The sequence below is a fragment of the Littorina saxatilis genome, linkage group LG3 (assembly GCF_037325665.1).
Source record: "Littorina saxatilis isolate snail1 linkage group LG3, US_GU_Lsax_2.0, whole genome shotgun sequence".
Taxonomy (NCBI): Eukaryota; Metazoa; Mollusca; class Gastropoda; order Littorinimorpha; family Littorinidae; genus Littorina; species Littorina saxatilis.
The window spans coordinates 2524584-2537340 of NC_090247.1; the positions used below are offsets into that span (position 1 = coordinate 2524584).

The window sequence follows — 12757 nt, forward strand, 5'->3', positions numbered from 1 at the left end:
TATTGTTCTTTAATTTGTTTTTTTGGTTTTTTTTGGGGGGGGCTTTATTTTGAGAGTTTGCAGACTATTTCTGGCTTGTTGAGAGCAGAGAGCAACCGGTTCTCAACCCTGGGTGCTCCGTAACCGACTCGCCGGTTCTCCACCCTCGTGGCTCCGTAACCGACTCGTCGGTTTTTGGGCCTTGTGGCTCCGTAACCGACTCGTTGGTTCTCTCGCCACGGCCAAAGTACTACCAAGTAAGAATATTCAATGATGAAAGCAATGATAAACAAAAGTGTAAAATTGTGCTCAAATCTCTATTGCAAGTACTATTTGAGCTTTCGATAGATAATTAAAGTTATATTTTTGAACGATGAAAGTATAATGTGGAAATTCCTATATAGCACAAATGTTAGCTAGCTTTCCGCTCCAAGATGGCAGCCCACTAGAAAAGCGGCTGTTTCAAATCAGTGCAGAAAAAATGAACCTTTTGTTTTGACCATCACGTTTAACCCACATATTTATTATTGCATGAAAAAAAGCTGTGAAAAACTTGAAAATCGGAATAATTCGCTATGAATGGAATGTCTAAAAACTAAGAAGGCCTAACTTTGGTAAACTGCTGCAGGCGAGATGAAAAAGCTGTCCGAAACATGGAAGCAGAAGAAACCATGCGTTGGGATAGGAATGTCCAGGGTAGCCAGCGACTCTGGCGTGAAGCTGGCGAATACTGGCACCAAGAGACTTGGCAGAGTTGCCATCACATCTTCAAGTAGAGTGGCAAATTCTGCAGTCCAAGCTTCAGGAAACGAAACAGTGCAGGTAACTCACTAACTGGCTAACTAACTAGTGATAAAGAAGTGTTTGTTTACCTTAACACTTTCTACCCCACCTATGTTGACCAAGTTATTTTTAGCTGAGACCAGCTGTGCTACAGCAGGTCACTCAGAATTGTACTAGTAACAGTGTAGTAACTGTGTATCAACACGCTGCCTCTGGAATGCAGGCGTTAGATGGACTTTACAGGAAGCGACTGAAGCTAACAGTAACAGTCTGAGCGGATATATATATATCTGTACCGGGTCAGAATTTTTAGAGCCATATGAGTGGGTACAGATATATCCGTACCTGGGAGACAATGTCAATGAGTTAAATGTTATTTCAAGTTAATATATTGACTAATCTTGAAAGGCTTTATCAACTAACTGACTGAGTGAACCTCGAAATGTCGACCCTTTCCGCTGTGACGTAATTAATTTCCACAAAGCTATACTTTCACAGATAGCCTTTTGAACTTTTATTACATTACAGTTTAAATTAAAATGATTTATTGTTTGTTATTAACAAATGTTTCAACCATCCCCCATAGCGCAGTGGTTAGCGCATTGGGATGCGGGCTGGGAGGTCGTGGGTTTGAATCCCATCAGGGGCATTCGGGCAAGTGGGTTTTTTGGGCTTCGGCCGGCTCCTACCCAGAGTGGAAGTATGGGAAGGCTGGGATCACACAGCCAAGTACGTGTCAATCACTTCACGATTGCGACTTTGAGGGTGCCCAAATCGTGCTATCCTGGCAAACATCGCAAGTGCAGCAGTTCTCGCGCTGGTTGACGTCAGAAGTCTCATTCTCAAACTGTAATCACCATTCTATTTCTAATCATTTATCCTCCAAAAAATGAAAATTGTCTGGGTTTTTGTGGCCCTTCATGCCCAGAGCTTTCATGGTGACCTTGGCCTCAGTGTTCCTGTTACATCCTTCCAAGAATAGTCGTTCTGCTGTCGGTCTTCAATGTGTGATGCTCCGTGGAGTCGACGGAAGGACGTAGTGGCGGTCTGATCTCTGGAGGGGACGCTCACTCAGTCTGGCTCCCCGACTTTACAGTCAATGTCGTGTGTGTAGCGGCCTGCGTCCGTTGGCTCGGAACAGGACCACTACTGAACACCTTCAAAGTGACTCGGCAGCAGTGCAGTGTCATCTTCAGAGAGTAGCCCGCCGCATCGGCCTAGCTGATATCCCTCCCTGGACTGTCTGTAAAATCGACAGGTCTGACAGCGGAATGAAATTCAGATGTGGATGGAGCAGTGAGTACTGGAACGGGGCGGTGTGGGAGCAGTGAGTACTGGAACGGGGCGGTGTGGGAGCAGTGAGTACTGGAACGGGGCGGTGTGGGAGCAGTGAGTACTGGAACGGGGCGGTGTGGGAGCAGTGAGTACTGGAACGGGGCGGTGTGGGAGCAGTGAGTACTGGAACGGGGCGGTGTGGGAGCAGTGAGTACTGGAACGGGGCGGTGTGGGAGCAGTGAGTACTGGAACGGGGCGGTGTGGGAGCAGTGAGTACTGGAACGGGGCGGTGTGGGAGCAGTGAGTACTGGAACGGGGCGGTGTGGGAGCAGTGAGTACTGGAACGGGGCGGTGTGAGAGCAGTGAGTACTGGAACGGGGCGGTGTGGGAGCATACTGGGACAAGGAAGAAGCGTCAGGACAAGCAAATTACTTTTTTTTTTTAAGTCCTAGAAGAAAAGAGGGGGACAAAAAAGTTTCAACTATTTGTATTGTTGGAAAATTAACAGCACAAAATAGACAATATATTTGGATAAATATACATGTATGAAAGGAGCTGCCCAGAACCGGGTGCGTTGACGAGGAGTTGTTGCGGCCCTATGCTCCACAGAGAGTCTACAGGAATAAGTAAGTCAAGTCACATGTATGAATTTTTTTTTCTCCTTGACAGACCAAGCTATCCTGTGCGAGCAGCTCAGCTGTTCCAGACTGTTCCATCTCCTCCTCATTCGCTCTTGACTTGGATGCAGACATCATCAACGCTGTCGACAGTTTGGAAGCGGCAGCTTATGAGTCAACCAGCAAAACTCACACAACAACTTTCTTTCCAAACCAGCAAGCTTTTTCAAAGACCCCCACCAAACCAGTGCACCGGGATGTCGCTAACCCTGTGAAACGGAAAAACTCCCGTAGTAGAAAAAAATCTGGTGTCAGTAAGCCAAGCCTTTTTGGTGACTCATTATTTAATGAGTCTTTCACTCCAACACACAGCCCTCGAGACAAGAAGAGGAAGAGCGTGATTGAAGAAAGGGGCAAGTCTGGGCATAACAAAGTACCTCACACTAGTGCACCAGTGCACAAAAGCAAACTTCTATGCCCTGCCTCCCCCAGCCCTGAACTGCATGCACCAGGTAACCATAAACAGCCCAAACATCACATACATGCTGCATCATCTTCTTCTTGTAAATCTAGGCTAGCAAACAGATATGACAATACAACTACAAGTCATCAAGTTAAGGAGAGGGAAGACGAAGTTGAGATTGAGACAGATGTCTCACCTGTTTTGCCTGTCACCAAACCAGCCAGCTTGCAAAGTGGTGGTGGTAACACTGCTGCTAGCGAGAACACAAGGAAACCCTCTAATCAGTCAGAAATCAAAGGACCACACAAGAATGTGTCTTCTGACACTGTGACTGTGAGTATGAGTGTAGATTCTAGTCTACAAGAGAACTCGAGCAAAGAAAATCGTACGCATGCGCCTAACCTTGCACACAAGAGCTCTCCTAGACAGAAACCTCGTCCCAAGTATGTGTCTGCTGTGCAATGTGAAAAGAAAACTTTGGAGAAAACTTGTGATGGATTTACTCAGATAACGGGTAGCAGAAGAGGTGGTGGAGAGCACGAGAAAGATGTCTCTGCTTCATCTGGTATTGGGGCACACAGAAACTCTTCAACAGGGCTTGTGGTTTTGGCAGCTTTATCACAAAAACCATCCTCCTCTGCAGCATCAAAGAACGCGCCTTTTTCATCAGCTACATTGTCCAAATCTCCACAAGAGATTGGAGGCAGCACAGATGACAAAGCAATCAGCAAGCTATCAGCAGATTCTCACCACAGGCTTAGAGAATCCAGTGTCAGCAGAGTAACACCAAGCAGTGACACAAACTGTGCTGCACACATCAACAGTGTTCAAGTACCACCAACAGACTGTGATCAAGTATCAGATAGCATTGGGAGCCAGAATGCAGGTATGTTTTTGACGAGCTTGCTTGCTTTCCTGAATTAATTGTCATTGGCCTCTCAGCCCCTTTACCTGTAACAGAACTGATTTTCTCTTCGTTCCCTGTCTCCCATGAAAGAAACACATCATTTATCAAATTTGAATTTGAATTTAAAGTGATAATTCATAACCTCTGAATTCTGGATGTCACTTTCAGAATCAAATACTTTTTGTTATAATGACAATTTAAAAGGTGTTTATCTGAGAATGTCTTTTTTGCTGTTACAGAAAGTCTTTCCTTGTCGTCATGGGGACTGCCAGGACCTGTTCTGGAAGCGTACCACAGTCAGGGAATCACAGCCATGTTTCCATGGCAGGCTCAGTGTCTTACCACTGGGAAAGTGCTGAGTAAGTTTGGTGAAGTAACTACTTTTGTGTCTTTACTGCTGAGTGTAAGACACATAACGAGAGCATGTACTGTAGCTTTATAATAATTATGGAGATGAATTTTCATCCTGAAGTTCTTTCACATCCTGAGAGTTGACGCAGAGCTACCATGTCAGATTCTGACTGTTCAATTTACAGAGAATATAAGTTAAGTCCCTCTCAGTTTCACTTTCTTGGTGCACTCTTTAGGTGAAGCAGCTGGAATCAGGCCAGAAAGTGGCGAGTATTTTATTCGCCATGGCAAGTAGAAACATGTATCTGGCGAGTAGAAATGTTCATCTTCTCGCCAAATGCAAGTAAAGTTGCTGAAACAAATTGTTGGTTTAGCTAGTAACGTTTGCTCTCTGACTCTGGCTAGTACATTTTCAGAATCACTAGCCAAAGAGGAGTACACCATTTGTTGGACTTTCAGGGCTGTGTGATGAAACAGAACGTCAACGAACAATTGTTCAGCTCTTTGTCAAGTGTTTTGCAACTGTTTCCAATGACAAGGGCTGGAATTTGTCGATTTCATTTGCACCATAATCAAAGTCTGCATCTATCCTTTGGACGATGCTTATAGTTTGTACATGTATTATTAATTTGTGTAAGATATCATCTGATAAAAAAAGAAAAAAGTTATCTCCTGAGACAGTTGTGGTGGACCGAGGTGCACCAAGCGAAAATGGGTGCCTAACAAAAGACTGAGAACAAACAGCAGGGTCTGATTCCTTGAAATCACAACAAACCTCAATTTCAACCAATCCAATACCGCCGCTGGCTCCCACCCGGTTGGTAACTTTCTCATGCACCTCAGCCCTGGTGTGATGGCTAAGTTTTGTGCGTTGTTATAGTATAAGACTGTTGGTGAATAAACAATATGCGGACTGTTACAGGTGGTGGCAACCTGGTCTACTCAGCGCCCACAAGCGCCGGCAAGACCATGGTGGCGGAACTCCTCATGCTGAAGAGAGTGCTAGAAACGCGTCGCAAAGCTCTCTTCATCCTCCCCTTTGTCTCCGTCACGCGAGAAAAGATGATCTCGCTCCAGCGCCTGTACCAAGATGCGGGAGTGCGTGTGGGAGGCTTCATGGGGAGTCACAGCCCTGCGGGAGGGTTTCACAGTCTAGATGTCGCCGTGTGTACCATTGAGAAAGGCAACGGCCTGGTCAACAGGCTCATGGAGGAGAATAGAATTGATGAGTTAGGTAGGTTGACATTAATTATTCAGGCCAAAAGTGAAATTACATGTTCAGATGCACAGATGTGTAGAAGTTACTACATATATATCCAAATTTATTATTTTGTAAATAAACAAACACATACTCGTGTGTACCTTTAAGAAAGGCAACGGCCTAGTGAACAGGCTCATGGAGGAGAATAGAATTGAGGAGTTAATAAGGTTTACAGTTGTTATTCTAAATTCAGGCCAACCAAACTACTAGAAATTAAACATCCAGAGGGTGTATAAGGAAGTAGATCCAAATGTATTGTTTTGTGAGAAAACAACATACACGTGTGTACCATATAGAAAGGCAACAGCTTGGTGAACAGGCTTATGGAGGAGAATAGAATTGACCTGTTAGGTGGGTTTACAGTGATTATTCAGGACAAGCAAACTACAGGAAATTAAAAGTCCAGAGGAATACATGTGTATAGGTTAATAGTTCCAATTTTGTTGTTTTGTCAAAAACAAAACAAACAAAAACATACATGAGCGGATAAGGCCAAATATAGCTCAAAGGTAGCCTGGTTAATTTATCATAAATCAATGGGTCATTTTTAAACTCAATGAGCCAGTCTATTCAACCGTAACCAATAGCCAGACTGACAAGTCATTTTGGAGTTTCATGCATCAACACTTTCTGGCCCGAATAAAACGTTTGCCCTGCATTTGTAATGATTCTGTAAAACTGTCAGATAGTTTGATTTGGTTGGAGCATTTAGTATAGAACAAATTCAGTCAATGAAAATAGCCGTTTAAGACTGAAGGAAAATTGAGTGTAATAAGTCATATGATTCTGTGGTCAGTCATACCTTTAAAAGTAGATTGACTATTTGCAGGTGTTGTGGTCATTGACGAGCTGCACATGGTGGGCGACTCAAACAGGGGGTACCTGCTGGAACTCTTGCTGACCAAAATTTGCTACATGGCGCGCAGGTGTGTATCTGGCAGACTTCTGTGTTGACTTGATTCATCTTGAGACGGGCGCAGTGGCGTGGTGGTAAGACGTCGGCCTCCTAATCGGGAGGTCTTGAGTTCGAATCCCGGTCGCTGCCGCCTGGTGGGTTCAGAGTGGAGATTTTTCCGATCTCCCAGGTCAACTTATGTGCAGACCTGCCAGTGACTTAACCCCCTTCGTGTGTACACCCAATCACAAGACCAAGTGCGCACGGAAAAGATCCTGTAATCCATGTCAGAGTTCGGTGGGTTATAGAAACACGAAAATACCCAGCATACCTCCCTCGAAATCGGCGTATGCTGCCTGAATGGCGGGGTAAAAACGGTCATACACGTACAACTCCACTTGTGCGTAAAACATGAGTGAACGTGGGAGTCTAAGCCCATGAACGAAGAAGAAGAAGAAGAAGATTCATCTTGAAATTATTTCTGATTTGACAAGCACATCTCTGGAGGCAAGACAAGCTGTATCAAAACTGTGCTGTCTTTTTTGTGCTTCGGAGTCAGTTGTAGGTTTTGCTGGGACAGTATTTTGAGCATAATGATTCTGAATGCAGTTATGTCTCTCTTTTTATTTGCTAGGTTATTTTACTTTGTAGTTCTTTGTCAATTTTTTTTCTTTTTTTTTTTCCCTTCCTGAATGGGAATGGGATTGTCTTGTTGGTGATTTTTCTTCTGTTTAATTATGTAGATATTTTCAATCATTCCTTTTAGTTCATATTCTCATGAGCATCACTTGGTAAGTGAATGTCCAGCTGAAAATTGAACTCATCTTAACTTCCAGATCAAAAGAGACAAGTAAGCATCCAATTCAAGTGATCGGCATGAGCGCCACCCTTCCCAACCTTGATCTTCTGGCTACATGGTTAGACGCCAACCTGTTCCACACCGACTTTCGCCCCGTCCCACTCACCGAGCACATCAAGGTCGGCACCACCATCTACGACCAGGCCATGACCAAGGTCAGGGACATTGAGGTCAAGGCTACTTTTCAAGGTATGGTATCGGGATTCCCACTTTCACATGGACGGAAATCCGGAAAGTGATGTTTTTTTGGCCTTTACCAGCGAGGAGAGGCCACAAAATCACCTTTAAAATGCCCAAACCTGGGCGGCCTCTGGACCCCTGCCTCTTTCTTTGGAGTCAGTTTATTTGTTCCTGCTTTCATGCAGGGACAGATTTTGACACATTGCACGCACACACTCATTTGCCAGGAAAAGTGAGAGAAAATACTCCACTGAGAAACAACAAGACAGCAGGAATGATAAGGAAAGTAACATAATGAACTTTGAAACAGCTTTGATCCTTTCCTTTGAACAGTTTTGTTTCACAACTTGTCATCAGAGGTCTTCTACATTTTGTCATACATTTTTCTTGTGAAGTTAGCATATCGCACTGAACTGAGCTGCTTACAAACGATTTCAGCATTCATTTCTCATTTAAAGGTGATGAGGATCACATCATTCCACTGTGCCTGGAGACCATACTGGACGGCCATGCTGTCTTGATCTTCTGCCCGACCAAAGTGTGGTGTGAGAAAATGGCGGAGAAGATTGCCAGGGAGTTGTATGGCATGATGAAGAACCCTGCAGCTCTGGCAGCTTACACAGGAGAAACTGGTGAGTCATCATTTCTTTCACAGGAGGCTACAAACAAAACAAGCACCCACAACAAAGCAAACAAACGAAAGCGGAAGGAATGGGAGCAGTCAAAACAGAGATACCTTGTGCGGGAGAGTTTTGCTATCTGGTAGATCGATTAATTTGAAGGAATTATTGCAGAGTGATTTGTTTTCCACATGAAGGAATCATTAAAGACTGGCTTGTTGGATTGATTTATACTTTTTGACTCACATGCGAAGCAAAAGTGAGTCTATGTACTCACCCGAGTCGTCCGTCCGGACGTCCGGACGTCCGTCCGGAAAACTTTAACGTTGGATATTTCTTGGACACTATTCAGTCTATCAGTACCAAATTTGGCAAGATGGTGTATGATGACAAGGCCCCAAAAAACATACATAGCATCTTGACCTTGCTTCAAGGTCAAGGTCGCAGGGGCCATAAATGTTGCCTAAAAAACAGCTATTTTTCACATTTTTCCCATTTTTTCTGAAGTTTTTGAGATTCAATACCTCACCTATATATGATATATAGGGCAAAGTAAGCCCCATCTTTTGATACCAGTTTGGTTTACCTTGCTTCAAGGTCAAGGTCACAGGAGCTCTTCAAAGTTGGATTGTATACATATTTTGAAGTGACCTTGACCCTGAACTATGGAAGATAACTGTTTCAAACTTAAAAATTATGTGGGGCACATGTTATGCTTTCATCATGAGACACATTTGGTCACATATGATCAAGGTCAAGGTCACTTTGACCCTTATGAAATGTGACCAAAATAAGGTAGTGAACCACTAAAAGTGACCATATCTCATGGTAGAAAGAGCCAATAAGCACCATTGTACTTCCTATGTCTTGAATTAACAGCTTTGTGTTGCATGACCTTGGATGACCTTGACCTTGGGTCAAGGTCACATATATTTTGGTAGGAAAAATGTGTAAAGCAGTTCTTAGTGTATGATGTCATTGCTAGGTTTAGTTATTTGACCTTGACCCTGAAGGTCAAGGTCATGTAAAGGTCAAGGTCAAGCATGTGAGTCGTATGGGCTTTGCCCTTCTTGTTATAGATTGACTTACTAATTAAGTGACTGACACTGACAGACAGTGAGTAAGGAAATGAGAAGAATAAGAAGAGGTAGAAAGAGTTAAAGGAACTCTACCACAAAACTTGCTGCAGAAAATCACCTTGACATTTCTCTCTCGGTTTGTGATTTGTTGTTGTTGTTATGTGTTAATGTTTGTCATCTCGTTATATCTCCTGATTAATCATTGTCGCTTACCTCCAGTATGTGTTTGTGTGTATCCCACATTCTAGGCTTTCTAAAGGCATTAGATATGACTCGACTGTTCATTGGCAGGCGGCTCTGCAAAACTATGTTCTATTAAAAAGTATACTGCCGAGCTACCGGCATGGTTGGCCTAGCGGTTCGAACCCCGGCCGGGTCATACCTAAGACTTTAAAATTGGCAATTTAGTGGCTGCTCCGCCTGGCGTCTGACATTATGGGGTTAGTGCTAGGACTGGTTGGTCCGGTGTCAGAATAATGTGACTGGGTGAGACATGAAGCCTGTGCTGCGACTTCTGTCTTGTGTGTGGCGCACGTTATATGTCAAAGCAGCACCGCCCTGATATGGCCCTTCATGGTCGGCTGGGCGTTAAGCAAACAAACAAACAAACAAATACTGCCGAGCTTGCTGCCCATGGTATTTCTCCATCAATGTATGACTGTTTTATGTTGTAGGTTTTGTGAAGGCCTCAGAGATGACACGACTACCCATCGACCAGGGAGCTCTGCGCAACGTCCTGGAACAACTGGGACGCAGTGCTGTGGGTGTGGACCCTATGCTGGGCAAAGTCATTCAGTACGGAGTGGCTTACCACCACGCAGGTACAGCAGCAGTTATAAACACATGTCTACTTCTTTATATGTGTGGTGATGATGAGGGAGATTAGCCCTATAGCAGCTGTTAATAGGGTTTGTTTCTCTCTTTGCTTTGACCATCTTGAAGTCATCCCAGTCACATTTTGAAATAAGTAACAGCATCAGTTATGTTTTGTCTGTTGTGTCTTTTGTTAGTCCACAAAAGGCCCATAGGTCAAAGTTGTGAGTGGTTGTTTGTTTTTTGTCCTGAAATAGACATTCCAACGATTTAACCTTTCCTGTCTATGCTTGATTTTCTGAATGTTATTTTAAACATATGAAATTGAGGCAAGTTGAGAACGTGATCAACAGTATTTTAAAACTTTCTCACAGAAGATTCTGTGCCATTTGACACAAACTTGCTTGATATGCCAGAATCTCTTTCCAGGTCTGACGTTTGACGAGCGTGACATCGTTGAAGGAGCGTTCCGACAAGGTCTACTGAAGATTCTGGTAGCCACGTCTACCTTGTCTTCAGGGGTCAACTTACCTGCCCGACGTGTGATCGTGAGGTCACCCATGTTTGGTGGCCGTGCTATGGACACCCTTTCCTACAAACAGATGGCTGGTCGAGCTGGAAGGAAGGGGGTTGACACGGAAGGTAAGATCCGTGCTACTTTGTTTTGATATATGCAGTCAGAAATATTCACATTACTGCAGTAATGTGTTTGTAATTTTTTCGTTTTAGGAGTGTTCACAGTTAGGATTTGACATTACATTGTTAGATCCTTGCGGCAAAAGCAAAAGAAAAATGGAAAAGTAGAGAATAAGTTTTCTCACTTTTGAATACAGTATTTCCATCAGGGGGGCAGGAGTGTGCATGGAACAATATTACAAGCGCTAGTTTGCATTGCCTGTCTTTGAACAACCTGGAGATACCCATTAAAACTGAAAAAGAGAAAACTAGGTTTCTCCTCAAAGTCAAAGACACTTCATTATAATTCTGTCTTATCTCAACCAATGTGGATCTGGTAGCGTAGTAGCTAGAACAGTGGACTTGGCTTACAGGACAGGCACTGGTCAACTTTATGTAATGAATCAAAAATGGTATCCATCTCCAACCCCTGTGTCCCTCTGTGGCACGCAAAAGAGCTTTGTACTTCTGCCAGAAGTATATGTGGCTGATTACACCTAAACAACCACACAACTGGATAGCGCGACAAGGTTTTCACTGGGAAAAGGTAACCCAAATTTGTCAGCAATGGGACAATAAATGATAAAGTGTGAAATAAATGAGAGGAATGAAATAGCCCTGGCTGTTTGTTGCAGGAGAGTGTGTGTTAGTGTGCAAGGAGGGAGAGAAGAAGGTGGCGCAGAACTTGCTCAAGACAGACCTCCCCCCAGTGCACAGCTGTCTGCAGTGCGGCGAGGACGGCTCTCAACTCAGTCGCAGCATGAAGCGAGCCATTCTGGAGGTTTGTTTGTTTGTTTGTTTGTTTGTTTGTTTGCTTAACGTCCAGCCGACCACGAAGGGCCATATCAGGGCGGTGCTGCTTTGACATATAACGTGCGCCACACACAAGACAGAAGTCGCAGCACAGGCTTCATGTCTCACCCAGTCACATTATTCTGACACCGGACCAACCAGTCCTAGCACTAACCCCATAATGCCAGACGCCAGGCGGAGCAGCCACTAAATTGCCAATTTTAAAGTCTTAGGTATGACCCGGCCGGGGTTCGAACCCACGACCTCCCGATCACGGGGCGGACATTCTGGAGGTAAGCCACAATGGTTAATCAAGAGAGATAACGAGATGACAAAGATGGAGGTGTATTTTGAAGAAGTCAGTGAAAATACAGGAGTCCATGCCAAAGTGGTTGGCTGTTCCCAGTTTAATTTCAGGAAGAGCTTCGGTGCTTTTACCCTTGGTCTTGTACGGTCAAGATCATGTAGTTGTCAAGCCCTCTCAAGGTGGCATATGTTCTTCCCGGATTACATGAAATAAAACGGTGAGTGTTAGATGAATAGCACACACGAGAAGCTTAGACTTGTGGTTAAAGTCAGATTTTGTTGTGAGCTCCAAGACACAATTTCAGAGCTGTTTTTGTGATACTTTTTGAACCAAAGGTCATTTTCAGATTTGTTTGTGTATATCCTTGTTCCCATGTCAGAAATATGACACAATTCTTCTCAGAAGAAAGCAAATGACTGTCAGCGAATGTTGCAGTGTTTCGGTGGTTGTGATTAAAGGGACAGTGCAGCTCACAGCCTTCGTTTTGCGTTTTTGTTGCAGCTGAGTGCATTTACAGTTCAAAAATCCTCCTATGGTAGTAAAACAAACCAAAAACTACCCAACGACGACATCTGTGAAGCTCGACAGTTTCTTGTTCACGCGAGTGCATAAATTAACCTAGTTATTACGTGGTGTTTGGTCGGAGTTCGATTCAACTGAGTGATTCCGGCCTCCATTTTGTTTTACACAAACTCATGATGACGTCTGACATAGTTTGCTAAGTGACGTGTCTTTTTGTGCATGATGTGGTGATCTACCTGATCTAAATTTAGATCCAAAAATAGGTCAAGACCAGCCGGGTCCGAGTACGAAATTAATTCGTAAAAAAATCGCAGTTCTTGACTCTTTGGGTGCAAGTCAATGAAACTTGGTAGTTCTTCTAACGGATAGCTGCCTGAGG

At 43.9% G+C, this 12757-nt stretch overlaps 1 protein-coding gene across 1 annotated transcript in view; it reads left to right on the plus strand.

The window, feature by feature from the left end:
- Positions 1-580: 580 nt before the first annotated feature.
- The window catches only part of LOC138961067 (DNA polymerase theta-like), a 49566-nt gene continuing 37389 nt past the window's right edge, over positions 581-12757 (plus strand). Inside the window, exons 1-10 of the mRNA XM_070332659.1 lie at positions 581-801; positions 2707-4003; positions 4264-4383; positions 5298-5609; positions 6466-6562; positions 7368-7579; positions 8029-8202; positions 9944-10090; positions 10512-10724; positions 11393-11538. Of these exons, the coding sequence (XP_070188760.1) occupies positions 613-801; positions 2707-4003; positions 4264-4383; positions 5298-5609; positions 6466-6562; positions 7368-7579; positions 8029-8202; positions 9944-10090; positions 10512-10724; positions 11393-11538 (2907 nt within the window). The 5' untranslated portion in view covers positions 581-612. The remainder of the gene's footprint in view (positions 802-2706; positions 4004-4263; positions 4384-5297; positions 5610-6465; positions 6563-7367; positions 7580-8028; positions 8203-9943; positions 10091-10511; positions 10725-11392; positions 11539-12757) is intronic.